This window comes from Salvia miltiorrhiza, unplaced genomic scaffold (genome assembly GCF_028751815.1).
Source record: "Salvia miltiorrhiza cultivar Shanhuang (shh) unplaced genomic scaffold, IMPLAD_Smil_shh original_scaffold_220:::fragment_1, whole genome shotgun sequence".
In the NCBI taxonomy this organism is placed as follows: domain Eukaryota; kingdom Viridiplantae; phylum Streptophyta; class Magnoliopsida; order Lamiales; family Lamiaceae; genus Salvia; species Salvia miltiorrhiza.
The window spans coordinates 106,108-133,703 of record NW_026651504.1 but is presented as its reverse complement, the minus strand read 5'-3'; the positions used below and the strand labels follow the sequence as shown (position 1 = coordinate 133,703).

Genomic DNA, 27,596 nt, shown 5'->3' with positions numbered 1-27,596 from the left:
GAACTCACACACACAGCACAATACAGAGGCACACACTTGTTTTCCGCTCCTAAAATCTCCCTCTCTCTCTCTCTCTGTCCTCAACAAACAAATTCTCCTTTTCCGAAAATGTTTATCGAGAGCTTCAAGGTCGAAAGCCCCAACGTGAAGTACACAGACACTGAGATTCACTCTGTCTACAACTACGAAACCACCGAGCTCGTTCACGAGAACAGAAACGGCTCTTACCACTGGATTGTGAAGCCCAAAACTGTCCAATACGAGTTCAAAACCGACGCCCATGTCCCTAAATTAGGGTATGTTTTCCTACTAAGAAAATTGTATTTTTTTTTTTTCGAATTTTTTAATGTTGAGATTGATTTGTTTTTGTAGGGTTATGCTTGTTGGGTGGGGAGGGAACAACGGCTCAACCCTTACTGCTGGCGTCATTGCAAATCGGGAGTGAGTTTTCTTTCTCTTTTTTGAATTAAATTTCTATAAACTGTATAAAAGCGAAATTGAATTTCTAGAATCTATGCAATATCCGATTTTGATGAGCAATGAAGGAATAAGATTGAATTTTGGATGATATCTGTGACGAAAATTGAGAAATGGGAATCTTAACGCAGGGGGATTTCGTGGGCGACGAAAGACAAGGTGCAACAGGCGAACTATTTCGGGTCGCTAACCCAGGCTTCCTCAATCCGGGTCGGGTCCTTCAATGGAGAAGAGATATACGCTCCGTTCAAAAGCTTGCTCCCCATGGTCTGTCTCATAATATTAATATGATGATGATTGGTGATTTATATAGTTAATGAATTTGAGTGTGGTTATTAATCAGGTGAACCCGGACGACATCGTTTTTGGAGGATGGGACATAAGCGACATGAATTTGGGTGACGCAATGGGCAGAGCCAAAGTGTTGGACATTGATCTTCAAAAACAGCTGCGGCCCTACATGGAGCACATGGTCCCACTCCCAGGAATCTACGACGCAGATTTCATCGCCGCCAATCAAGGCGCACGTGCGAACAACGTGATCAAAGGGACCAAGAAGGAACAGGTGGAACAAGTGATGAGAGACATTAGGTAAGAGTAGTAATTAATTGTTTGAGGGTAGAGTAGGGCAATGGCGAATTGAAGTGGTTGATTTGGTGCAGGGAGTTCAAGGAGAAGAAGAAGGTGGAGAGGGTGGTGGTGCTGTGGACGGGCAACACGGAGAGGTATAGCAACGTGGTGGTGGGTGTGAACGACACGACTGAGAACCTGATGGCCTCCTTGGAGAGGGATGAATCCGAGATCTCTCCCTCCACCCTCTTTGGACTGGCTTGCATTCTTGAGAACGTGCCTTTCATCAATGGCAGCCCGCAAAACACATTTGTCCCGGGGCTCATTGAGCTGGCCATTAGCAGGAACTCTTTGATTGGTGGAGATGATTTCAAGAGTGGGCAGACCAAGATGAAATCGGCTCTCGTTGATTTCCTGGTTGGGGCTGGTATTAAGCCAACCTCCATAGTGAGTTACAATCACTTGGGAAACAACGACGGAATGAACCTGTCGGCCCCTCAGACCTTCCGCTCCAAGGAGATCTCCAAGAGCAACGTGGTGGACGACATGGTGGCAAGCAACGGCATCCTGTACGAGCCGGGCGAGCACCCCGACCACGTCGTTGTCATTAAGTATGTCCCGTACGTGGGAGACAGCAAGAGGGCCATGGACGAGTACACCTCCGAGATCTTCATGGGAGGCAAAAGCACCATAGTAATGCACAACACTTGCGAGGACTCTCTTCTTGCAGCTCCCATCATTCTTGACTTGGTCCTTCTTGCTGAGCTCACCACTCGAATCCAACTCAAAACTCACAACGAGGTTACAATTCATCAACTCTACCTAATTCTTACACTACAACTTTTTTATTAATTATTAATATCAATATCTTGCACTTGCAGGGAAAATTCCACTCTTTCCACCCTGTGGCCACCATCCTTAGCTATCTAACCAAGGCCCCTCTTGTAAGTACACTACAAACACTCTTTATTCTTACTTTTCAGGACAAAAATCGCTACCAATCAAAACTATAGCTTCCACACAAAAATATGTAATTAATTGTTATATATGAAATAGGTGCCTCCGGGAACACCCGTGGTGAACGCGTTGTCGAAGCAGCGGGCGATGATGGAGAACATATTTAGGGCCTGTGTTGGATTGGCTCCCGAAAACAACATGATTTTGGAATACAAGTGAAGATTCATTTACCATCTCTTTTTGATCAACTATATTTTCATAAGACTCTGTTTTAATTTTTCTCTCCCTTTTTCCTTACTATTAATCTATTTTTTATGTAGCTATTGCAAGTGTATTTTGTTTGCTCTAGCTCTTTTAGAGCCTAGCTAGCTTATCCCTTATATGTAACTACTTTTCTGTAATTTCTTATTGCCTCTTCTTATTTCCAAAATTAAGAGAAAATATTATTAAATGGCCTTTCTACGTACTTCTATTCTATATTAAGTCATTTTCTGTCTAAAATTTGAGATATATATCAAAACATTATAGATGACTATCCTCACATACAAGTATGAGTCACAAGTTGAGATGACAAATTATTATACGTACCATGTGAAAAAAATAAAATCGTGGCTTGGAACCTATGATTGTTAAAAGTAAAAAAGTGATAAGCCCGGGGGACATCCAAATTTATTTAAGATATAAGAGAATAAAATAATTATGCTTCATTTTTATTACTATTTATTTATAAATATATACTAATAACTAATTGCAATATTTTTTCAAAATAAAATGGCTTACAATATTATGTTTATAGTTTATGTCAAAAAACTCATTCGAACCCCAAAATTAATAAAATAATTTCAGCCTTGTGGATATATACTCTACCATTAGGCGCCATTCGTTCAATGGATGGGGCCGCATGACTCTCGTATGAGTATCATATACTCCCTCCGTCCACGAAATGAGTACCCATATTTCCTTTTTCGTCCGTCCACGAAATGAGTACTCATTTCTCTTTTTGGCAAGTGTAACCCACACATCTCTTTAATTAATACACTCAAAAAGTGGAACCCACTATTCAAACTACACTCCATACATTTTTTAAAACCCGTGCCGTCCACAAATGGGTATTCATTTCGTGGACGGAGGGAGTATATAATACTTATAAATTTTGGAGTATATATAATCCATAGTATGGACTCTAGCAAATTAACTGGACCTCCCACTACCTGGCGGCCCATTAAATTATTTGTTATTGGGTATTTAAAATGGTCACATAAACTTTTCCTCTCACTATTTATAAAAGGATGTGAGATCCAATCTCCACTCAAATATAATTAGTATATTTTTTCTTAAAATCTGTGTCATTTTCATTATGTACATCATTTTTGGTGTGTCATAGGTATATTTACGTCTAATATTTATATCTAATATCTTTTGTCCGCCTGACAAATTTCTTATTAATCACAACAATAAATTATCAATTTAAAAGTCATTAGATATGGCTATATCAAGCAAACATAAAATAAAATCAATGCTCTTTCAGCCATAAAATGAAAATTTAAATTTTAGACTTACAAAAAGGAAATCGGAGACAATTTTTACGGAACATACAAAGTACTTCCTCCGTCCATGATATCGCTTTTATATTTGTCATTTTGGTTTGTCCGTGATATCGTTTCCACTTCTATTTATAGAAATCGGGTCGACAAACTTTCACTCACAACAATAGTGGGACCCAAACTCCAATCACTATAATATTAACTACTATCTATTACAATCCGCCGCTTTTCTTAAAATTCGCGTAGTCCACAATATGGAAATGATATTGCGGACGGAGGGAGTATATATTATTGAAGATTGATTAAAATGCAAATCATAAATATATTTTGATCCAACTTGGTTGGTTTATGGCTAGGGATGTCAATCCAACTCGAAACCTGTGGGATGGCTCGATTAACCCACCAATTCGAGAGAGTTAGGGCTGAAAATTTTCAACCCGATAAAAATTACAATCCAATTAGCCCGTAACCGAATAGTTCGGTACCCGATAGAGTCGGCCTGAAATTAACCCGAAATCCTATAGGGCCGACCCAGAAATAATATGTTCACTTGATTATATGAAAATTTTCTCGTTATTTGATTTTCAACTTCATTACTTTACTTATGAAAATTAGTATAATAAGATTTCTTTTTCAAATGTTTCTAAAATGTATTTTTGTTCAATATTAGAAGTCATACTTATCATTTCACTTCTCTGTATTTTCAATTTAATACTTAACATAAAATATTTAAATGTAAAAATTAAAAAATGATACTCCCTCCGTCCCTGAAATAGGTTCCTCTTTAGGGACGGCACGAGTTTTAAGGAAAAGTGGTCAAGTGTATTGATAGTGGAGAAAAATGTATTATAATTAGTATTGGGAGTGATGAAAAGGTGAAAAAGTGTTATAATTAGTATTGGGAGTGGTGAAAAAGTGAAAAGTAAGAATAAATAAAGTATTATTAGTGGTGGTGTAGTTGTCCAAAAATGGAAATAAAAAAAGAGGAACTTATTTGGGGGACGTCTCAAAAAGGAAAAAGATGAACTTATTTCAGGGACGTAGTGAGTACTTATTTAATAAAAATATTGCATCTTTATATCTCTAAGACTCGCATATTAGTTATTATATAAGTCGATGTAGAAAAGTTACTTATTTATGTGTGTATTTATTTATTACAAATATAATATTGTTAAGAGAAATATATTAGTTAATTTTTTTAAATAAATTTTTTAGCCCGACTAACCCGATGGGCTAGCCCGAAACCCAAACATTTTTAGGGTTATGGTTGAAAATTTTTAACCCGAAATTTTTTTCAACCCGATTAGCCCACATCCAAATAACCCGTAATCAGGTAGGGCTAGCTTGAAATTCGGTGGATTTGCCCGATTGACATCCCTATTTATGACATTACATGTTACATCTCATTTTTCATCATCAAATATAACATTTTTGTTGTATGATATTATTAATATACACATGATATGTATTTTTTGAAAGGGAAAGGAGTACGAATTTATTACTCAACGTCAAGTCGTACAATATCCCTAAGCCAACGTGGGAAATCATGCGTCCACTGACAACTACTATCAATCTGCTGCGCCAAACAATGTGCGGCCTCATTCGCCGATCTATACGTATGGAAAACACCAATAAGAATACTATCACGAGCAGCCACAAGGATCTCGCGTATATCAAGCGGCAAGAAATCCGCCTCCTCTGCCGGATCTGCCATAACTCTCGCAGCCAACATCGAATCCGTGTAAATGCGGATTGGCCTGAAATCGCACTCCATGCAGAACACTATACCAGCCACCACCGTCATCACTTCCGCTATCATAGAATTCGTCGTGGGTTGAGTTCTCTTGGATAGTGCAGCACAGATCGTCCCCAGCTCATTCCTGACGATCACCCCAACGCCGAAAGCTTGCGCCCCTTCATCGAAAAGAACATCAACATCCACCCGGTACTCTCCTCTTTTTGGTCTCTTCCACTTCTTCTCACCCAAGGACAATCCCATGACAGTACTCATCGCAAAAGCTGGTTTAACATAAATCAAACCCAATTGGTCGTACTCTAGCCTTTGCAGTCTTACAATATATATACTAGCCTTTTTAGGGGAACTAAATGTTTATTTTTATTTTTTTAGTTTTTTATGGATACAATGAGAATGCTATATTTCATGAGAAATAAAAATAATAAATAAGTCAATATAAATTTATGAATAAATAAATGTAATACATGAATAATCGTGTTTTAATTAATATGGTGAAAATTTTGTCTCTTTTAGAATTCAAACTCATGTGAATACATATTCCTTTGTTACATTAATTTATTTATAAACTTATATTAATTTATTTATTATTTTCATTTCACGCAATTATTTTTAATAAATATTAGTGATAATATTTGAATATCTAAGTTCAAATTCATTCTCATTTTTCATCCCACCTAATTATTATCACCGAATCTTTTCTCTCTATATATTTTATTTTAGGAATTTTCTCTCTCTCACTCTCTCCCTGTCTATATATACATACATTTTTTTGACATTTTAAATTGAATCGACAAGTGGGCCGAGCCCAGGTCTGTCGGCCCAGAATGCATTAATACATGTGCGTTGCACGTTAAGACTAAAGCCGAAGACATTAATCGCTAATTAATGACTTTCGCTCATAACCATGCAAGATCTATTCGTGTCTAATAAATGCAGATTAATGATTATCATTAATCACACCAAACGGGTCAACTTATAATCAATTATAATGGGTCAACCCAGATCCAACCTGGGTACTCTTAAAACTTGCTCTTCCTTTAAGTTAGCTTCCTTCACATCACATGCAACCTCAATTTAATGTTGCTACCAAAATATTATGACAAATACTAATGAGCGGTGAGCCTACCCACACACTAGTTAAATAGGAATTTTTTTAATTATTTTTTCTTATAAAAAAGATTTAGTTATCTTATTATATTGTTCAAACTATAGTTATTTTTTTAATTTACAATACAAATAATATAGTAAAATAATGAATTCCTTTTTTATTAAAAATAAATAAATTAACAAAATTTATAATTAACCGGTGCATGACTGCCACAATCTGACTTCATAGATTTATTGAATACTACTAAAATACTAAACACACTTGCAATTTCATAATAAATTATAAGAACTGTCAACTACTGCACTGTAGTATTTTATGGTGGCATAACTCAACATAAAATATATAAATTGATTTCATATCAAAATATAGAATCATCATAACTCTTTTTCTTCTCTTTTTGTGTGTGGAGAATATCATTACTATTTATTGTAAACCACAAATAAAAGAAATATTATTTCATGTCTCTAATAATAGGTTTATGAGGGAGATAGAAGGACTTTGGTGGTGGTGGCCGGCAGCGATTCCATGGAGGAATCGAAGCGGTGCTGCGGTTGCGTATGATTATAGAGGAGAGAAAAAATTAATACCCTTTAAAATGCAATCAATAGAATTTAAATATATTTAAAATCTACACTAAACTCCCTAATCTAACTAACCTTAATCTCCGTGCCCAACTGAAGTGTGTATGGCTTCATTATTGGGACGGAGGGAGTAATATTTTAGACATCTAAAATTTCAAATCCTACCCTAGCAAAACGTAGGTTGAATTTAGTAGCTAGCCAGTGCAGTCGACCCTAACTCAAACTTTCCATTATTTATTTTGCGAATATCAGACATGTAAATATATATGTATTAGTTGTATCCGCGAAAAAAAATATGCATTACTTGTAATATCAATCATGGACACTTATCTATGACTGCATATATTTGTGAATTATTGACTCACATTTTTCTGTTTGCTAAATATTGCTTTTGCGAAAGGTTTGCAATTTCTATTCTTAGGAATCACTTTATTCCTTCCAATATAATATGCTTGCTTTCCTCTTTCTATCTTCACTATATACTTTTTTCTTCCTGACCAAATCATGTATTATCGTATATTATAGTTTGTAAACAAAAAGCAAAATATACTAAGAAATTGCATGATTTTTTTTAAAAGTATAAATAAACTTAGTAGAAAAAGCGCACACACACACACACACACATATATATATATATATTATCCAAATTAATAAATCCAGGCTTTACACCACTCCCCTTCAATTATAGAACAAATTGATTAATTTCGAGTCCTCATTATTAATATTATTTTTTTAAAAATGCGATAAATCCAAGCTTACACCACTCCCCACCGACGCAAACATTTACAACAAACCGCGGCTTTAAACAAAAAAAAAAAAAAATGAATGCATAGAAAAATAGAGGAATTGCATGATAATGACAACAGCCCATGTGAGCATCTCGCCCCACACTATATACATACACACCCACCACTCCTTCCTTCACCCCCCAATCCTCACTCTCTCACACACACTTGGAATTCCTTGGCAGATCTCTTAAATGGCGAGAATTTTGCTGCTGCTTTTAGCTGCGTGCGTCGTTCCGGCCATCGTCACCGCTCGTTTCGTGAGCGAGTCGTTCCATGTGCAGGGCTCTGTCTACTGCGACACCTGCCGCTGCGGCTATGAGACCGACGCCACTGAGTATATGGCCGGTGATTAAATCCTCTCTCTCTCTCTGTGTCACACACACACACATGTTGGGTTAAATTTGAATTATTCTTTAGATCTATGTTAATGGTGTGTGTTAACTTGGGCATTGCTTGATTTCTAGTACAATTTAGTGAGGGTTTTTCGTCTCGCCGTTTCAATGAAGCTACTCGCCATATTGGGATTTATTGAATTTAGCTGATCTTGTTCAGTTGTTTGTGTAAATCTTTGTCCTTTTGAGTATTTTGGAAGTTAAAAATAAAAATTGAAAAATGCGTAGTGCGTAAGTGTAACATAGACTCAAGCTGGATCCCATCTACCCAAAATTTAATAATCTATCAAAATTGGTAGGTTTTAAATTTTCATGAATTGAAATAAACAAGAAATGGTGGGCTTTAAATTTTGTTAACGCGCAATGATCACACAAGTAGATCCAGCTTATAAAACATTTATTTTTAGGATTAATTACTTAGACAAAAATAGTTTAGGCTAATGTATTGCTTAATAATATGGACTGAAATATTTGGATAATTTCTATCATTTGAGTTAGTTTTGTCTCATTTATATTCTATTGAAAGATTGAGATTGAAAAAAATCCTAATAATGAAGAAAAAAGATATTCAATCATATATAAGAAGTAAACATGTGGTGTATAATATGGTAAGGAAGGAGTGTGTGAAGATCTAACCAACTAATAGACTCGAACAAGATAGTTGTACATTGCATTGGAGCTCATATTTGTGAATAATATGATAATCAAATTGGAACGTATAGTTGTTAATGACATTGGTTTTTATAGATATAAACCCGGAATCCAAATAGTGTGGTCGGGTAGCATACATTGATCAAAAGTGAAGCATATATATATATGTGGTTACATAAATACTAGTAGTATTATTTAGCTTAACCGAAGATGGTGCGGTGCAGGTGCCACCGTGAGAATCGAGTGCCGCAGCAAGGACTCCGATAAGATCACCTACTCCACCGAGGCCGTGACCGATCACAGTGGGCGTTATGCAGTCGATGTGGCGACTGACTGTGGTGACGACGTCTGCGACGCCATCCTGGTGAAGAGCGCGAACCCTGAGTGCGCCACCCCGAATGCCGGGCGCGACCGTGCCCGCGTCATCCTCACCCGCAACAACGGCATGACCTCCAACATTCGATACGCCAACAACATGGGATTCCTAAAGAAGACGGCTTTGCCCAACTGCGCACAGATCCTCCAGAAATACCAAGAAACAGAGGAATTTTGAAACTTCTTCTTTCTCACTTGCATCCATCCTAAGTTAGTAGTTTGATTGTTTCATCTGTTTTGAGATGATGGTGTTGTGTTGTGTTATGTGTAATTTTGTGCTTCGTCACTTAAATGTGGCATCCACGATTACAATATTGCAATAGTTACTCGCTATTGTTGATGCCCGCCCGTTTCTTTTCTTGCCTATGTGAAGACTTGGTTAATTGATGCAGTAGGATTCTTTTCCATCCATACAAAATATCGTTTATATCCTAATGTTTTTAATTTTTGTACAAATATGTCGAAATTATAGTAAAATACCTAATCTATTTCTACAAGATACTTGGTCCATTTATAAAAAGTGGAGTATATTACAATTATATATCTTATTAGCTGGTCTTGGGTGCGACCGTCGCACAGTGTGTGACGGGTCCGCCCCGGCCCGCGCCCGACCCGGCCCGCATTCCAGACCCGAAATCCTAAATCTTAAATTATTACATTTGTTTATAATAATTATTACTTTTAATAAGCATGAAATATACATTTGTTCGCACAAATGTATACTTATATAAATATAGGTATTTTCCTTCATTTAATATACAGTATTATATTTTCTAAACCCTAAATTCTATAAACTAAACCCTAAACCCTGTAAACTAAACCCTAAGCGTGAACACTAAACCCTAATAGGTGAAAACTAAACCCTAAGCATGAACACTAAACCCTAATAGGAGTATTTACTTTTAATAAGCATAAGATATACATTTGGTCGCACAAATGTATACTTATATTAATATAAATATTTACATTCATTCAATATAAAACATTATACATATCAATATACATTTATATGAACAAATGTATATATTATGTTTATTAAAAGTAACAATTATTATAAACAAATGTAATAATTAGGAGTATGGGTCAAACCCACGCGGGTCAGGGTTCCGGATCAGGAGGGCGGGTTTGGAGCCGGGTCGACCCGTCGCACACCTGTGCGACGGTCGCACCCAATAATTTGCGATATCTTATTTGACATCCAATATATAGTTAATCAAGTATCCTATCCATAGGAAATGAAACACAAAAGCATGGTGAATAATCTAATATTGATATCTAATTATTATCTATACCAAGTATCAAGTGAGAGGAAATTTATTATTAAGAAAACAAATAAACAATGATTAAAATGTAGTGAATTAACTCAGATAAAATATCAAAAAATAAACAACTGGTCCTAGAAAATGTAATGGCTCAATAAACTTATGCAATCAATCTATCAAGCCAATTAGCAAATTTTAATCCAATCTAGTGAGAATTAATGCCCAGGAGAAATAAGAAAGTACAAATGTCGAGTTGTGCGTAAAAGGAAAAATCAACTCTCGAGTTGAACGCAAGAATCTTAGCTGAAAACGGAAGACCGTACCAAGCTCATTTCAATCTTGCGCAATTAGGGTACCAATATATAAATGCGTATGATAAAAAGAACCCAAAAGAAAATCCCACAATCTGTGACTATTTTCAACAATCCCCCACGCAATGGTATCGGCTTCTATTAGTGACATTTTTGTATCGTTATATGTGTCAAAATCGTCACTAAAACATTCTAGTAAGAATTTTTGTGGTAGTCGGTAAATTAGGGCTATATCAATTGTCGCTAATAGCTATAGTGACGACGATAAAATATTATCACTGCAAAACAAATTATTGTGGCAAATGATGTTGTCACTAAATAAGATTAAATTGTGTCGAATTTTTTTCGTTACTATATTTTAAAATTTTTAGTCATGATTTAAGCTCGTCACTATAGTTTTTGTTTGCAGTGACATGATATCTTCATCAATATAATTATGTAATTTAGTAGCATTATACAATCGTCACTAAATTTTTCAGTCTATAGTCACATGTATTCGTCGTCACTACAATTCCCTCATTTAGTGATATGAATGTTACCGTCACTAAATAAACCAGCATGTAGTCGCATGTTTTTATAGTCACTAAAACACATTCAAATAGTCACATGCTATAATCGTCACTAAAATTACACAATTATAGTGACAAAAAGTCATATTCTTCACTAAAATTTTCATCATATAGTTACAATCAATTTTCGTCACTAAAATTTTCTTTAATAGTCACACATACTTATAATTGTCGTCACAAATTTTTTTAAATTATTGCCATTAAAATTAAGATTTGTAGTGACACATCTATTGTATCATTAAAATTAGTTCATTTAGTTACTATAGTGTTTAATTTTAGTGACATATATTATTATCATTATAATTGTTGTCACAAATTGTAAATTATTTAGTGACCAAAAAAATATTAAAAAATGGTCAGAAGAGTAGCATAATAATAATACATAATTTGTCAGTAATACTCTTGACGTCATCATTATAGATATTCTTATAATATAATTTATTTATTGAATAATATAAAAATAATAACATCATTAATCATCCAAATAACGAAATATAATATACAAAATCAATAAAAATAAATTGATATTTCGTTCACATTCCATAAGCATCATAACAAAAAAGATAAAGGGTTAAGTATCAGATTCCCCCCTATCGATTGCGTCCCTATCGCGTTTAGCCCCCTACCGTCAGGGGGGAGAGCTGCCCATTAACGGATGTTAAAAGGTGGGGGGGGGGAAAATTGGTACGATAAAACCACATTGAGGTAGTGGGCAGCTCTCCCCCCTGACGGTAGGGGACTGAACGCCATAGGGACGTCATCGATAGGGGGAATCTGGTACTTAACCCAAAAATAAACTTAAACATGCTATGCTACAGCTAGGGATGGCAACGGGCCGGATCTGGACCGGGTCTGGCCAATACCAGATCCAGATCCGTTTTCATATACCACATCCAGATCCGCGGATCTGAAAAGTTTGGATCCAGATCCAGATCCGTCAGATCCACGGATCCGCGGGTCCAAATCCATGGATGTAGTGTTTTCAAATTAAATTCAAAAATAAATTCACAAACTGGAGTGACAGAGGCGGCGACGGCGGTGGAGTGCGGCGAGCCGAACTGGAACGACGGCGGCTGGAGTTGCACGAACTGGAGTGTGCTGCACTGCCGCTGCTGTTGGCGGGCGAGCGAGCGAGCCGTGACTCCAGCGGCGGGCGATGAAGGGAGAGAAGCAGGGAGCGAAGCAGGGAGGGCGGAAGCAGGGATCGAGCGAGCGTGACTCCAGCGGCGGGAGGGCGAGCGAATCGGAGAAGACGACCGGCGATGGAGGTGAGACGGCGTGACTGAGGCCGAGAAGGAGATGGGAGTGAGTCCAGAGGGCAGAGATGGAGGTCAGGCGGCGCGGGAGTGAGAAGACCGAGATGGAGAGAAGAGATGAATTGGAAATTATGTTTTCAAAGTTAATTCTATTTTTTTTTTAATTTTTAATATATCTAATATTATTAATAAAATAAATATAAAAAATAAATAATATATTTTTAATTAAATCGGATCCACGGGTCGGATCTGGGTCGGATCCGGATCTCAAATCTCAAGATCCAGATCCAAATCCGTTTTAGAAAATGAGATCCAGATCCGGATCCAGATCTACAGATCCAAAAAATTGAGATCCAGATCCGTCAAATCGGATCTGGATCCACGGATCTGGACCGGGTCCAGGATCCACTGCCATCCCTAGCTGTACCTACAGTTTTAGACTAAAATTTGAGTTTAGCAATTAGACATAGTTTTTTTTTGAAAAAGCCTTCATTAAAGCCCATAAACAAATTGCCGGCGAAGCCCATTTCAACACAGTAACCCGCCAATCAATAAATTAGACGACACGTCCCAACAACCACCGGCCGGCCGCCGATTTCCGCCGCCGAATCTCCGACGATCTTTATTTCAAGTTGGTATACCGATTTCGCCCGTCTCATAGCTAATATTTCTTTCTTTTCGATTCGATTTTCTCTATCTTCGATATGCAGCTCTCTTAGTTCTGAGTCTAACAGAATTTTGTAAAACTAGGTTGTCGGAATGGAACTCGTAGTATTCAATCTGAAATCGAAATAGTTTGGAGGAATAAACCAAATTTTTCATGATTTTCATGGCATAATCCTGCATTTTCCCCTCTCTTTCTGTAGTTCAATTTAGCTGCATTTTATGTGTGTGAACTGGAAGATCGCGTGAATAGGCTCTGACTTTAGTCTTGGGAAGATGTAATTGGGATTCAAACTCATTATCTTCAGTAGTTTGTAGTCTTGTTCGATTCTTTTAGCTGAAAATTTGGATTTGAAAGGTTAAAACTATTTGTTTGTGATGCCTTGATTCAATGTTAAACTGCTTATGTCCTATGATAGGGGCTTTAAATTTCAAGAATGACTGCTGTTGCTACTAGTGCTCTTTATCAATCTTTCTGCTCAAAATGGATAGTTAGAGAGGGTTGCCATTCTCATTCTTGTAAGAGATTTCAAGAATTGTCCATTAGATCACCTCAAGTTGGTTTTCGGGGCGATAACAAGGGCTATGTAGGAAAAAGAAACAGCTATAGACTATCTAGATTGCATTTTTTCTGTTCATCAAAGCGGCTGCATCCAGTTTCTTCCGTTTCCTCTACCAAGAGCCATTCTTATAGTTCTCAGACTGCAGAGAGTGAGTGAATTGCATTTGGAACCGTTTGTTGATGTTTCTGCAGTCTTCATTATGTTTTTGCATGATGCTTGAGCAATCCTGCAATATTTTGCAGATGAGTCTGTTTTGATATTGATGCGGCATGGAGAGTCAATGTGGAACGAGAAGAATCTTTTCACTGGTTGTGTGGATGTGCCCTTGACGAGTAGAGGAGTGGAAGAAGCAATTGAAGCTGGGAAGAGAATTAGCAACTTTCCTTTGGACATCATCTACACGTCAGCATTGATCCGTGCTCAAATGACAACTATGCTTGCCCTAACACAACACCACTGCATGAAGGTATTTTGTGTTGTAGATATCTTTCAAACCTGAATATTAGCTAGCACGTTTTTTTTTCTAATGAAAAACCTTCACAGACATAATAGCTGCAATCTTTGATGCTATCTGTTGACCTGGAATCGTCTGTTGAGTTGGTATTGTTGGTTTTGGTTGTAATGTAATAATCTAATTTTCTTCTGTTCGCTTTACCACTGCATGTTCTGCTACATGAAAAGACCTCAAGAAACAAGAGTAGAAGCCAACGAGAATTTAGTAAAAGGTCTTTATAGATTCTTGATCCTTATTTTAAAGATTTAGCCTATTCCACTCATCTAATGCATAGCTTTGTATTTAAACAAGTTAATTGACCAAATTCCTCGATGGAAAGAGAAATACATGTTTTGGAAATTTACCTACTCATATTTATCAGGTTCCTATAATTATGCATCATGATGAGACTGAACAAGCAAGGACGTGGACCCAGATTTACAGTGAAGACACTAAGAAGCAATCTATTCCCGTCATCAAAGCATGGCAACTGAACGAGAGAATGTAACTCTATATCTAGTTGTTATCCGTTATCTCCTTATCTACTTTATCATATTTATTGCCAGTTATGACGATGTACGTTTTTTACTCACAGGTATGGGGAGCTACAAGGTTTTAATAAGCAGGAAACAGCTGAACTGTATGGCAAGGAGCAAGTTTACAACTGGCGCAGAAGTTATCACGTTCAGCCACCAAACGGGGAGAGCTTAGAGATGTGCTTGGGGAGAGCCGTTGCCTTCTTTAAAGAGCATGTAAGCAATATGCATATAATCGTGATCTTTAGGCTTGCCTTTGGAGGGATTTCTATTCTTAGACGAATTATATTCTTGCAGATTGAGCCTCAACTTTTGAGGGGAAGACATGTGATGGTCGTAGCTCATGCAAATTCACTGAGGTCTATAATCATGTATCTTGATAAGCTGACTTCGGAAGAGGTAACAAACTTTTATCGGTTCACATTTTACTGTCTGCACATGGTGAATAACAAAAAAGAGTTTCACTGATATATTTCTTATCAAAAGGTTATAAATTTAGAGCTCTCAACTGGTGTACCTATGCTCTACATCTATAAAGAGGGACACTTCATTAGGAGAGGAAGTCCTCATGGATCTTCTGAAGCTGGAGTCTATGCTTATACAGAGGTACACTTTCGTCGGTTACCAACACTTGACTCGTGAATGTTCTCATTTTACGACTGTATATGTTGAATTGGGATGGTTAGTTAGAGAAACCGCGCCTATACAATTTAATTTCATCAACTTCAGATTGAACTATAATGGATAATTAAACAGCTTGTTATTTACACTGTATATGTCTTAGTTTAGGTAAAAATGGCAGCTTTTCATCATAATTGATACCTCTTAATTGAAATTTCTTTTTGGCATAATTGCTTCTTATATCTTCAAAATAAACTAAAGAGTCATTAAGGGCATTCGCAATCTTACTCCAAATTAGAGTTTTTCTCCGTGTTGGATTATTAATAGAGTTTTGAATAGTAATACTCCCTCTATATATGGAATATCACATTAAAATGAAGGCGTATACAATCTCTAATGAAGTTTTGCATTGTGATCAGATCATCTCATGAAATTGTTTGTTTCTTTGTTGCAGAGCTTGGCTGTGTATCGGCAAAAATTAGTCGAAACTCCCAATGAATCATGAGACGAGATATCGTCATACTAAAAATATTTTCAATATGTTGTGTTACACATTAATTTTTTTATTTCTATTTTTGTCAGTTTCAATATCTATTTTGTTCAATGCATTTGAAAATATTGCTTTGTGGAGTATTTCATTTTTCTTTATCTGTCATTGAATTATGCCGGAAAAAAGTTTCTTCTAAAATCTCTATAAAAGATTCACTAGACTGTTTAAGCTCTGTACCGATGCAAACACGCGCAAGATTTTTTCTTATGTCGTTTTTTATTTTAGGGTTAATTATGTATAAATACTAAATTTTTTATAAATTTTCATTTTGCATATGATTTTTTTGTTTTTAAATTACTCAACTATTAATTTTTTTAGCCCGAAACGATGTCATTTTTATTCAATTATATAATATGATGTCGGTTTTTTCGCACGATCATATTTATGTCACACGAGTATATTTATGTCATGTTACAGCGACAAAAAAATGGGTGAATATACAAAATAAGAAAAAAAAATAATTAAATAATTTTAATAAAAAATTTAAAGGTTGTGTGTAAAATAATTTATATACAATTAACTCATTGTTTAATAATTATGGACCTGGCCTGCAAACAAAGTAGGAGACGTTTAAAGGAAAAAAAAAAACGGAGTGTGACAGTGACATTATTTCATCCCAAAAAGAAAATTGAACAAAGAAAAATGTGGCATTCCTTATTTATGTGCTCGAGAATAAAGTCGAACCATAGATAGATAAAGAAGAAAGAGATTCAAGAGAATATCAGCGTATAAGTTATAACGACAGCATATATATAGTTGGATTTTATAAGAACTTTAAGATACATAGTTTACCAGAAAATATTATGCATAAATATATTATAAGGAAATAATATATTGTTATATCCCAAGTTATTCGCCTTGAATATTTTAAATTCATGTGGCTAAAATGGAAAATTTATCAATTCCTATTTTATTTTCTTCCAAATATTTCGGTATCTAGTTAATGTATGGTTATGGCCATTTGCCAATTAGGAAACACAATTCACCTCCCACAAAAAAGAGCAGCCAATATTTTCAAAAGATAAAACCAGCCAATGCTGATCTGTGTATTAACCACTTACATCCACCATAATCCGAAAGACATGGCGACATAAGCTGATCATTCAACAGAAATTAATTCAAACCAAAAGTATACAAAACAATAATAAATTAAAATTTTAATTTTACTTGAAATAAACAGTAATTAAAAATAACATCGAAAAATAGCAAGGGTAAAAAAGAAACTAGTAACAAAGGAAAAACAAAAAGTCAAGACGCAGAATCCCACGTTCATTCATAATCCTTAAATTTCCTTCTTCATTTGATGCGCCAAAATTAGACATTGGAAATCCAACAATAAAATCCTACATTAATGAGAGTCTTCAACTTTTGATTGATTTTCAAAGATTTTTTGTATGAACGAATATTCTGACCGCCGGCACGGAGGCGCTAATGTTTCCATGACGACGGCCGCCGGAAGCACCTCCGCCAGCCCCGCCTCCACCTCTGAGAATTCCGTCAGATGTGAAAAAAGAACGATTAAGGTATTTTTTTCTCATTATTTATCGGTGATTTCTTGAAATTCTTTGTTATATAGATTATTCAATCCAACATTTTTTGTCACGTGTATATGTTTATTTATAATATTTGAATGGGATTATAGTCCATAATCCCAAGGATTTTTAGTTCCAAGAGATCGTACAGCAGAGATAGTTTTTCAGAGGAAGAAACCCTTCAATCAGATGGAAATAGCAATGAAAACGGTGCGTTATTTATTTCGATTTCTTTTTTAAACATAGGAAATTTAAATTTCTGTTACAAATTTTTGATGATTAATTTCTTTCTTATGTTGTTGGATCGGAGACAGAATCAGATAATAATGTTACGTCAAGAACAAAAGCTTTTCTGGAGGAGTCAAACTTCATCAAAAGAGGTTTCTCAGGTAGCAATCATCTCACAATATTATTTTGTCTCAAATGATTCACGCATTAGTTTCATATTTTATACAAATTCTTCATGTGTAGAAATACCAAATCTTTATAATACAATATCTAATTTTTTTCCCTGCATTAACATACATTATCCGTGACATCGGTCTTGGTAGGCTCCATTAATTATATTTAAAATTTCGCAGCAGAAACTCCATGCTAATCGATGAAACTTTTAGTACGTCCACTTATCATCATCATTTAGTGTCACATAACATGTCACGTGATTATTAGCCTTTTCAAATTTTCAAATTGAACGAATTGAACTTATGTTTAATTGAACGGCACTCTTATTACATCTACGAATAATGGTCACGTCTCAAAGAAAGTGAGAAATTCACCAAATTTTAGTTTTGGATAGTCATAACTTTTGTGTATATGCAAAATTGTACATTCTCGTAAACAAGATTCGGTGAATTTGTAGTTTTGGGTTGGCACGTGATGGAAACAACAAAGAAAAGATTTGGTCTGCATATTCTAATGTATTCTCGTATCTCCTACAATTTTTAAGAATATCCTTTAAATCCAAGATGTAGTATCTCAACAGCAAGTCAACTCTTGTTATAGCACAAGTTAATATTTGCACGCCACCTATGAAGTAACCAAAGATGGTATAGTCTACGTATAGTGGTAGCTTACCTACCAGAAGACTAATTTGCATATACAGTATGCATTTATGCAGAGATATATTCATTGCATGTTGATAAATAAAGCAATAAGTAAATTTTTTGGGGGGGCGTCTATATTGACCCTTGGTGGTCATCAAAATGGAAAATCGACATGTTTTTTAAAAATGGGAGGGCGAAGAATATATAAGAATCAATGGTGATGCTAAACTCTTGATCTTCTCTCTCTCTCTCTCTCTCAGAGAGGCACAGCGTGGCTGAAGTCGAAACCCTAACCCTATCGAGCTTCAATCGATCAATGGCGCCACAGACGGTAGTCCAAAACATAAGGTATATATGAACTAAGGTAGTAGTTTTTTAGACTTGAGGTTTCTTGTTTGTGTGTATTAATGTTTTAAGAAGATGAAAAAAAAAACACAAATAAATTAGGGTTTTCGTGGGAACGTGGAATGTTGGAGGAAACACTCCTGATCATGGCATGAATCTCGAAGATTTCTTGCAAGTGGAGGGATCTGCAGACTTATATGTAGTAGGGTAAATTCTGGAATCTTTTTGAAAATTAAGCGTGGGTTAATTCGTGTTGGTATTATTAATTGGAAAAAATATGTATACAGGTTTCAAGAAATCGTTCCACTAAATGCTGGAAATGTGCTGGTGATTGAAGACAACGAGCCAGCATCGAAATGGCTAGCCTTGATAAGCCACGCACTGAACAAGTCAAAGTGCAGTAAGATGTTGGAAAAGCAATGTGTGAAGGCCATGAGCAAGAATGTAAGAGGAGAATGCGAGGCGTTCAAGGGCTGCAACTGCAGGAGGAGTAGGGTGGGTGGTGATGAGTGCATGTACCAACTGGTAGCAAGCAAGCAGATGGTAGGGCTATTTCTGTCGATCTGGGGGCGAGGAGATGTGGTTAAAAGCATCGGGCACGTGAGGATATCGTGCCTAGGAAGGGGGATAATGGGGTATCTGGGGAATAAGGGATGCATCTCCATAAGCATGACGCTGCACCAGACCAGCTTCTGCTTCGTGTGCAGCCACTTGGCGTCGGGGGAGAAAGAGGGAGATGAGGTGAGGAGGAATTCCGATGTAGCGCAAATCCTCAAGGGCATACTCTTCCCCAGGCTTTGCAACACTCGGATCCCTCAAAGAATTGCCGATCACGAGTAATTTACTTCACCCACACTTTTACTTCACTCCTATATATATCATGCTCTAACCCACAAATATTTCAGCCGCCTCATTTGGCTAGGTGATCTAAATTATCGAATCGGATTAAGCTACGACGAGGCTAGGATTCTACTACAGGATAATAATTGGGACTCATTATTGGAAAAGGATCAGGTTTGTTGCCTCTCATTAAATTCTGTTGACATTTTTTTTAATTATACCACCAATATTTTCGTCAAACCACACCTAATTCACCCCAACTCTACATGTAACATCATCATATATATCCCCTAATTTTGTCAAACTAGCTAGCATTTCTACTAATGCAACGTGCCGGAAATGTTTTTATATTTTTATATTGGGGTTATGGTAAAATGTAATTTTCATCTAAACTTTCAATTAAGTCAACAAAATACATGAATTTATATTTTAATTACAACTACACCAACTTTGGTAAAGAGGTCCCAAGAAAAAGAGGTTTGGCTATGATCCTAAGGCCAATCACAAAGACCTTGATATTAAGCTTGGGAGATCTTTTCCGACTGCCAACTAAGTTCTAATTTTGTCGGAACTCAAACTCAGGTGAAAATAACAACTGAAATATAAGTTCATGTATTTTTTTGGTTGAATTGAAAGTTCGGGTGAAAATTACAATTTTCATTAACTCCAACTCAATTGTTATATTTGTAAATATAATAAAAATTACTATTTTTTAACTATATATATATATTTGAGTTGAATATTGATAAAATAAAAAGGAATTCACAATAATAAAAATTGATATTATGAAAAGACAAAAAAAAAGTTAAAAAAATAAAAAAATGAAAAATTGATTTTAAATTTTAAATCATATATTTGCAAAAAGGATGAGAGAGGAAAGAGATTTTTTTACAAACTTTTACATTTTAAATCATATATTTACATAAAAGATATCAAATTAAAGTTCTTATCGTGATCTTTAATTTGATATGCATATTAAATATTTTATATTAGTTGAATTTCACAATTTTAGAAAAAAATAAAATTAAAAATAAAAAGATAAAAAAAATAAAAGAAGTAATTATAAATAAATTCTTAATTTTATTATAACTCAAAAACATATCATTTAATTTTAAAATTAATTTTAAATTGAAATCTTGCATTTTTAATACAGTATAGATGTCAGCATCATTAAGTGAATTCATAAGGCAACTGGCAACCAATAGTTGATACGTGTTCGTCGCCTTTTCTTAATTTACAAAAGTTTTGCTATCTCATGTTAAACTCCAACTTAATTACATCACAAATTCTTACTATATTGTATTTGTCATACAAGTATATATGATGATGTGTGCAACCTCACATATATCTATATTAAGGGGTGTTACTTTTAAAGATTAATCTAGATAGAAACAAATAGTATAGATTATATTTATTAAGATGTATTGGAATTTTGTAATATTATAATATCCTTGGTAATTTTTATCACTCGAATTAATTTTAATTGATTTATATTTTATTAAGAGAATGGTCGGAGAATCCCTAAAGATAAATGTACTCAATTATATTTTATCAACTATGAAAGAAAAGCCCTTAAAAATTAGTTAAAGAATATCATTTGACTTTTAGGACTTGCTACGTTGAATTCTTGAAGTGCAAATAATTAATCTATGTTTCCAACTATAGGACACCTTTTCTTATACTAATTATGATTGATTGACAGCCAAATATTTTGTATAATATCTTGATTTGATTTTTTTGATTAATTAATTAACAACAGCTGAATACTGAAAGAGAAGCAGGAAGAGTATTTTGTGGGTGGAACGAAGGCAAGATTTTATTTGCACCCACATACAAATATTCCCAAAATTCTGATTCATATGCAGGAGAGAATAGCAAGTCGAAGAGAAAACGAAGGACCCCTGCATGGTATGGACTTGGCCTTTATGAAATCTTTAAATTTGGTATGTACAGTATTTTAATTGATTAAACATGGTTTGCAGGTGCGATAGAATATTATGGCGCGGCGATGGCATGGAGCAACTGTCGTATGCAAGAGGAGAATCAAGATTTTCCGATCATAGGCCGGTTTGTGCGTTGTTTGCAGTAGAGGTGGAACTCATCAACAAAAACCCCAGATTTAGAAAGGGCTATTCATGTGCCGCCGCCAAGTTCGAATTCGAAGAATGCTTGTCTCAGAGGCAAACTTTTTGCGAGTTTTAGCCATTTTAATTCTACAAACACATGTAATATATAGGGTAATGTTTCTTTTAACCAATGCTGAATGAAACATAAGATGGATTATATAATCTTTATATCTATCTTTGATGACACACAACACACACTAGTGAAACGTTTGGTCAATCCACCACGTCATGATACCCCAAGTCCCAAATAGAAGGTGCAAAATCCTCGTTGAAGACCTCCTCTATAGGTTTAACGTTATTCGGATCCAAGTTCCCGTAAACGGGTCCGAATCCGAGCTGTTCCATCTCATCAAGGTTCCAGAAACTTCCAGAAGTGGCAATGCTGCAACTAGTCTCTTCATTGCTCTTCTCCAATGGCATCATCAGCTTTTCACAGAGGTTCAACTCCTGCAGAATTTTGGTCTCCTTTTGTTGATCATTTAGAAAGAGTTGGAGCCCATTTTCAGTATTTCCGTAAGCACAGATTAGTTGATGATCAATTCTTGAATTCTTGTCCGCGAATCCAGCCTCGTCAGCATTCCTCGGACAGCCGGAGTTCTGGCAAGCGTAGGCTAAGTGGAGGCGGCCGGAGCCAAACTCGCACGGCCTCTTCTCATTGGCCCTAATCAATCCAAGATCTTCATCACTTTCCCCTTGCTCATCTTCATCTGGATCGGAGATCTTGAGTGATTTCTGAGCCAATTTGACGATGGCTTCTTCTTGATTAACCACCTTGGCCCAAGTGGCGGAGTCGTTGGCAGTCATCTTTTGCTGCAGCGACTTGGACTGGCTGACGAGGCGCCGCATCCGCTCCAAGTCGGGCGCCATGTGCTTAATGATGGCCGCCAGCACGCTCACCTTCCACGCCTTCTTCAGGTCGTGCGGCTTCCGGTAGGGCGGCGGGCCGTGCTCGTGCGCGGCGTCCCCCTGGTCCCCCCACCACAGCTCGTCGCCGCGCGGCCACCAGGGCGGCGCCAGCCCCCGCTCCAGAGGGAAGCGGCGCTGCGGCGGCACGCAGTGCTGCATCAAGGCCGAGAGCAGCGACCCCAGCGTGGTATCGTGCAGTTCCTGGAGCAGGTGCATGAAGGAATCGGGGCCCATCTCGGCCGTCATCTGCGGCAGGAAGTCGGCGATGGCGGCGGGGGCGTTCACGTCGAAGCGGACGTCCTCCTTCCACCAGCGGCGGAGGCTGTCGGAGGCGCCCGTGACGGGCTTCCCTTTGTCAGGCACGATGCCGTAGACGAAGCCTTGGCCCTTGCAGACGTCCATGATCTTCACCATGTATTTGAGGATGGCGTCTTGAGCGCGGCACATTTTCTTCCGGCGGGAGTGCTCCAGCTTCTCCGCCGTGTCGGGCTGCTCCGCCTCCAGCTTGGCCTTCATCTTCTGCATGCGCATCCGGTCCTTCCACATGCGCCGGTTGAGGTCCGCGAAGCTGATCGATTCGTCCTCGCTCAGCTCCAGAGCGGGACTGCTCGGCTCGGCCTCGCAGTCGTAGATCTCCACCATTTTCGCCGCCTTGCGCTCCGTCGTGACAAACTATTCTGATTCTGTGGAGTAGAAGAAGAGAGATGATACCAGTTTACGGTTTACGAAACTGAAAGAAGATATTGGATATATATACGTGATCATGTGATGGGAGAGCTCATTCTTACGCTAATTAAATTTGGTGGAAAAAGGTCTCACAGCTGCGGCGCTGCATGCTTTACACGTGGCACGTCTTCAGCAGTCCAATTTTGCAACAAAATTATAAATCAAATTATGCTCAAACTTATATTATCATACGAAAACGGGAGATCATCAAATTTTGACTAAAAGTTATGAATTTTTTACTTTTTAATTTTCAATAAATATAATCGATCACGCCTAGCTCAAGTAGCAAAATTGAGATACTTAAAAATTCTTCTTAATAAAAAAACTTGGATTCAATTCCAATTATATGCGGATAATTTTCACCTTTATGAGGTGTAGTGATTCCGCCTCATTTTCTCACATTTGTGTGATGTAAAGATCTTGCTTGCGTGCTTGATTATATTTAAATATCTCTAATAATTTTAATTCAAAAAAAATTCAATTGATACAAATTCAATGTTTCCCATTAATTATTTTACCCGAAGACTTTAATGAATAGCCATCGCTGTTAAGAACAACCGAGATCCAACGAGAATTTGCGCATAGCTCCTGGTCTTTGACATCAGAAAGTAAGGCTGTAACAAAATTGAGTGCTCTAACTCAGGCCATCGACATCATACGCTCTACTGAAATAGATTTCGCGGAAAATCGAGAGAAGGGAATGCGTCAAGGCGGCAAACAAGAGAACTACATTTTGGCTTAAATGTTGATGTATCTAATTATTTCGAAATGAAAAAATACGGGTCATTATAGTTTAAAGCCTTAACTTTTAGTAAATTTCAGCTTATAGCCTCAGCTTTGATTTATTTTTTATATAGCCTGAACTTTGAAAAATTGTTTAATTATAGCTATAATTGCACCCAAATTATATTCGTAACCTATTCTTTATCGTGATTACAACTAAAATGATGATCAATTGTCACAAAATTAGAGTCTAATGTATTCTATATGAAAAGAGGTTTTCAACGGTAGGTAACACATCGTCATCGGACCACCGGTGTAGTCGGAATCGCGCCAAAAAGTAATTAGTGCAGTGATGCCAACTTTCACACGCAATTCTGACTTCACCGATGGTCCGATGACGATGGACTATGTATCGTTGAAATTCTCATTGAGTGTAGAATACATTAAGATTTGATTCCGTGGCAATCGGTCATCGTTTTATATGTAATTTTGATAAAGAAGACCTAATGTCATAGTTTTGATGTGATTATGGCTATAATTAAATAATTTTTCAAAGTCTAGGCTATACAAAAAATAAATTAAAGTTGAGGCCATAAACTGAAATTTACTGAAATTAAGTTAAGGCTATAAACTATAATTAACCCAAAAAAGTTTTGTATGATATTATTACTGGCAATTTTAAGGGTTAAAATTATTTAAAATTAAAGTGTATATTTTCTTTATATAAACAATCTTAAATCATTAGCATTGTCACGTATCAATATAATTATTCACAAATGCAATAAGAGATTTCACATTAAAATCAATTAAGTATCTCAATTATGAAAATTTTCATAAAAGGGTTATGAAAGGGTTAAAATACAATAAGCGATTTCACATTAAAAAGGGCTAATTGCTGAAAGAATTATGAATTTTAATTTTCGACATATTTTATAAATTGATGAATAATACTCCCTCCGTCCATGAAATAAGTTCCTCTTTCTCCTTTTTGGGACGTCCCCCAAATAAGTTCATCTTTCTTTCTTTCCATTTTTAGACAACTACCCCACCACTAATAATACTTTATTTATTACTCCCTCCGTCCCGCTATTCAAGTCTCGTATTCCTTTTTGGGTTGTCCCACCGATTATGTCTCATTTCCTTTTTAGGAAATAATAAGGGGTGTCTTAAAATAAATTAACTCACTAATTGTCTCACTTAACACTAATTAATTTCGGACTTCACTCCCCCAACCCATCTTCTCTTTCTTCTTTTTCTTCCTTTCTCTCTCAACTCACGCTCCCTCACTCTGAAACTGCCGCCGCTACCGCGACCAGCATCTTGCCCCTCACCTCTCACCCCCATGTCGATCTCTCCCTTCCCTAACCCATTGGTGTCTGATCTCCCCCTCTCTTCGTCTTCCGCCTCTCGTCGCGCCGCCCACTCGCCGTTTACAGAGAGGCGCTGCCAACAACCTCCTCTCATGCCGCGCCGCCAGCAGCCGCCTCCCCGCCACGCCGCGTCGCCGGATCGCTGTTTACAGATCCACCGCCGCAACCCACGCGTTTACAGATCCGTGAATTTAGTTCATGAATTTTGATTTTTGGTTCTAGAATTTGTTAATTCTGGAATTTGTGATTTTTGTCGAATTTTGGTTTTGAAATTTATTGGAATTTTTGGTTCTTGAATTTGTCGATTTTTGGTTCAGGAATTTGTTGATTTTGGAATTTCGATTTTGTTGCGATCTTCTTAATTTTGTTCTACGAATCTCTAATTTCTCAGTTTATTTGATTTTGTTTTTGCTCAGTCATTGAATGCGAATCTAAAGCTATTCAGATTATTGAATCGAAATTGTAACAAGTATAAAGTCTTTGTAAAATAGAAATAATTAATAATCCCTTAATCACAAACACCACACTCCTTATTCACTTAACTTGCTTCTCCTTAATACCCGTGCCGAAAAGAAACGGGACTTGAATAGCGGGACGGAGGGAGTATTACTTTTCACTTTTTCACCATTCCCAATACTAATTATACATTTTTTCACCATTCCACCACTCTCAATATTAATTATAACATATTTTTATCCAATATCAATACGCCTTACCATTTTTTCTTAAAACTTGTGCCGTCCCCAAAGATGAACTTATTTTGGGGACGGAGGGAGTAACATTGTTTTTCGATCGAGACAATAGTAGAAAATATCCAACTTCACATAACAAAAATAAATTATACCCATTTTTATATTAAAAAAAAACATAAATTTACCTACTTTTTGTGTAAAAACTAAAAAGACACATTTACATTCAATGAATATACAATAAAAAATAATCTTTATATATATAAAGAGCAAAGTAAATGTAAATAAATTCAATTAGAAGGATATAATTGGAATTTGAAAAAATTAGGTTTGTTTCGTAATTTTATTTATTAATGTAATCAATGCCTATTATTTTAAAAGAAAAACTTTCTAATACTACAATATAATTGAAGGACGTGCAGGTAGTTAATTTTGTTGTGGAAAAAATGAGATGTGGTGGCTTATGTTTTTTTTTTACTCTTTCTTTCAGAAAGATACATTTATTCTCATTTTGGTGTAAATTTATTCTTAATAAAATATGAAATATGGATCTTGAATGAAAGATCGTAAGAATACTTTTAATTGGACACGTGGTAGGTAAAAAATGAATACGAATTAAACAAATTATTATCATTTAAATGTTTTAAATATTCTTTCAAATAATAGCATATTAAATGATTTTTATTATTTATTTTTCTTAAGAGCCAATTAAGATTTCACAAACGTTACCTTAACCCTTTTAAAATTTTCCTTTTCTTCTTTGCATCTTCCTCATCTAATATTTTAATTTTCGAATTAAGCATCTAAAACCAAATCAAATTATGTATCTATATTTACGTTATATTAAAATTCTATCAAAAGAACTCAACGTACTAATTTGAAATGGTAATAGATTATTTTATTTAAGAAACAAATTATAAAGGTGTCACGTTCTAAAATGATGTTTGTCTATACTTTTTAAAATAATAATAGTGCTTTTTTGTAAGTGATCAACTATTAATAAAAACTAAAAAAGTATTTAATAATTGTAAGATAATCTTAAAGCGAATAATATTTACTATAAATTAGATTTTCATAATAAAAATTACAGTTATTAATTTTAAATTACAATATGTTGAAAAAATGTGAAATTTAAAGCCAAATAGAGAAGATCATGGATTGATGCTCTAAAAAGTTCTAAAATTATATTCATTGAATAATATTTATTAAAATTAATAATAAAATGTGTACCCTATTCACAACATATATTTTTTTACATTACGTTTTATAATAA

The 27,596-nt window shown here is 35.9% G+C and overlaps 5 protein-coding genes across 8 annotated transcripts; 4 read left to right on the top strand and 1 right to left on the bottom strand.

Annotated features, from left to right (window-relative positions):
- LOC131003550 (inositol-3-phosphate synthase-like) lies at nucleotides 1-2,455 on the top strand. Its single transcript, XM_057930064.1, has 7 exons — nucleotides 1-296; nucleotides 373-441; nucleotides 609-744; nucleotides 821-1,068; nucleotides 1,140-1,848; nucleotides 1,929-1,991; nucleotides 2,104-2,455. The coding sequence occupies exons 1-7, from the start codon at nucleotides 109-111 to the stop codon at nucleotides 2,221-2,223; spliced, it is 1,533 nt and encodes a 510-aa protein (XP_057786047.1). The 5' UTR covers nucleotides 1-108; the 3' UTR covers nucleotides 2,224-2,455.
- Nucleotides 2,456-7,770: 5,315 nt separating this feature from the next.
- LOC131003552 (major pollen allergen Lol p 11-like) lies at nucleotides 7,771-9,543 on the top strand. The gene is made up of 2 exons (XM_057930065.1): nucleotides 7,771-8,126; nucleotides 9,049-9,543. Exons 1-2 carry the CDS (start codon nucleotides 7,973-7,975, stop codon nucleotides 9,375-9,377), a joined length of 483 nt encoding a protein of 160 aa, XP_057786048.1. The 5' UTR covers nucleotides 7,771-7,972; the 3' UTR covers nucleotides 9,378-9,543.
- Nucleotides 9,544-13,084: 3,541 nt separating this feature from the next.
- Nucleotides 13,085-16,106, top strand: LOC131003566 (2,3-bisphosphoglycerate-dependent phosphoglycerate mutase 1-like). 4 transcript variants are annotated; one of them, XM_057930089.1, is made up of 8 exons: nucleotides 13,085-13,228; nucleotides 13,680-13,971; nucleotides 14,066-14,289; nucleotides 14,699-14,820; nucleotides 14,912-15,068; nucleotides 15,150-15,251; nucleotides 15,339-15,458; nucleotides 15,928-16,106. In XM_057930089.1, the coding sequence occupies exons 2-8, from the start codon at nucleotides 13,698-13,700 to the stop codon at nucleotides 15,976-15,978; spliced, it is 1,050 nt and encodes a 349-aa protein (XP_057786072.1). In that variant the 5' UTR covers nucleotides 13,085-13,228; nucleotides 13,680-13,697; the 3' UTR covers nucleotides 15,979-16,106. The 4 variants fall into 4 exon arrangements, with proteins under 4 accessions (XP_057786072.1, XP_057786071.1, XP_057786074.1 ...); XM_057930088.1 differs by having other exon boundaries at nucleotides 13,091-13,232; XM_057930091.1 differs by lacking the exon at nucleotides 13,680-13,971 and having other exon boundaries at nucleotides 13,091-13,228.
- Nucleotides 16,107-16,829: 723 nt separating this feature from the next.
- On the top strand, nucleotides 16,830-22,071 carry LOC131003570 (type I inositol polyphosphate 5-phosphatase 5-like). Its single transcript, XM_057930097.1, has 9 exons — nucleotides 16,830-17,546; nucleotides 17,666-17,765; nucleotides 17,870-17,944; nucleotides 18,859-18,946; nucleotides 19,046-19,150; nucleotides 19,231-19,779; nucleotides 19,849-19,957; nucleotides 21,543-21,691; nucleotides 21,766-22,071. The coding sequence occupies exons 1-9, from the start codon at nucleotides 17,418-17,420 to the stop codon at nucleotides 21,983-21,985; spliced, it is 1,524 nt and encodes a 507-aa protein (XP_057786080.1). The 5' UTR covers nucleotides 16,830-17,417; the 3' UTR covers nucleotides 21,986-22,071.
- A 51-nt stretch (nucleotides 22,072-22,122) lies between these two features.
- Nucleotides 22,123-23,741, bottom strand: LOC131003571 (putative ETHYLENE INSENSITIVE 3-like 4 protein). Its single transcript, XM_057930098.1, has one exon. The coding sequence runs from the start codon at nucleotides 23,455-23,457 to the stop codon at nucleotides 22,123-22,125; it is 1,335 nt and encodes a 444-aa protein (XP_057786081.1). The 5' UTR covers nucleotides 23,458-23,741.
- Between the last annotated feature and the right edge of the window lie 3,855 nt (nucleotides 23,742-27,596).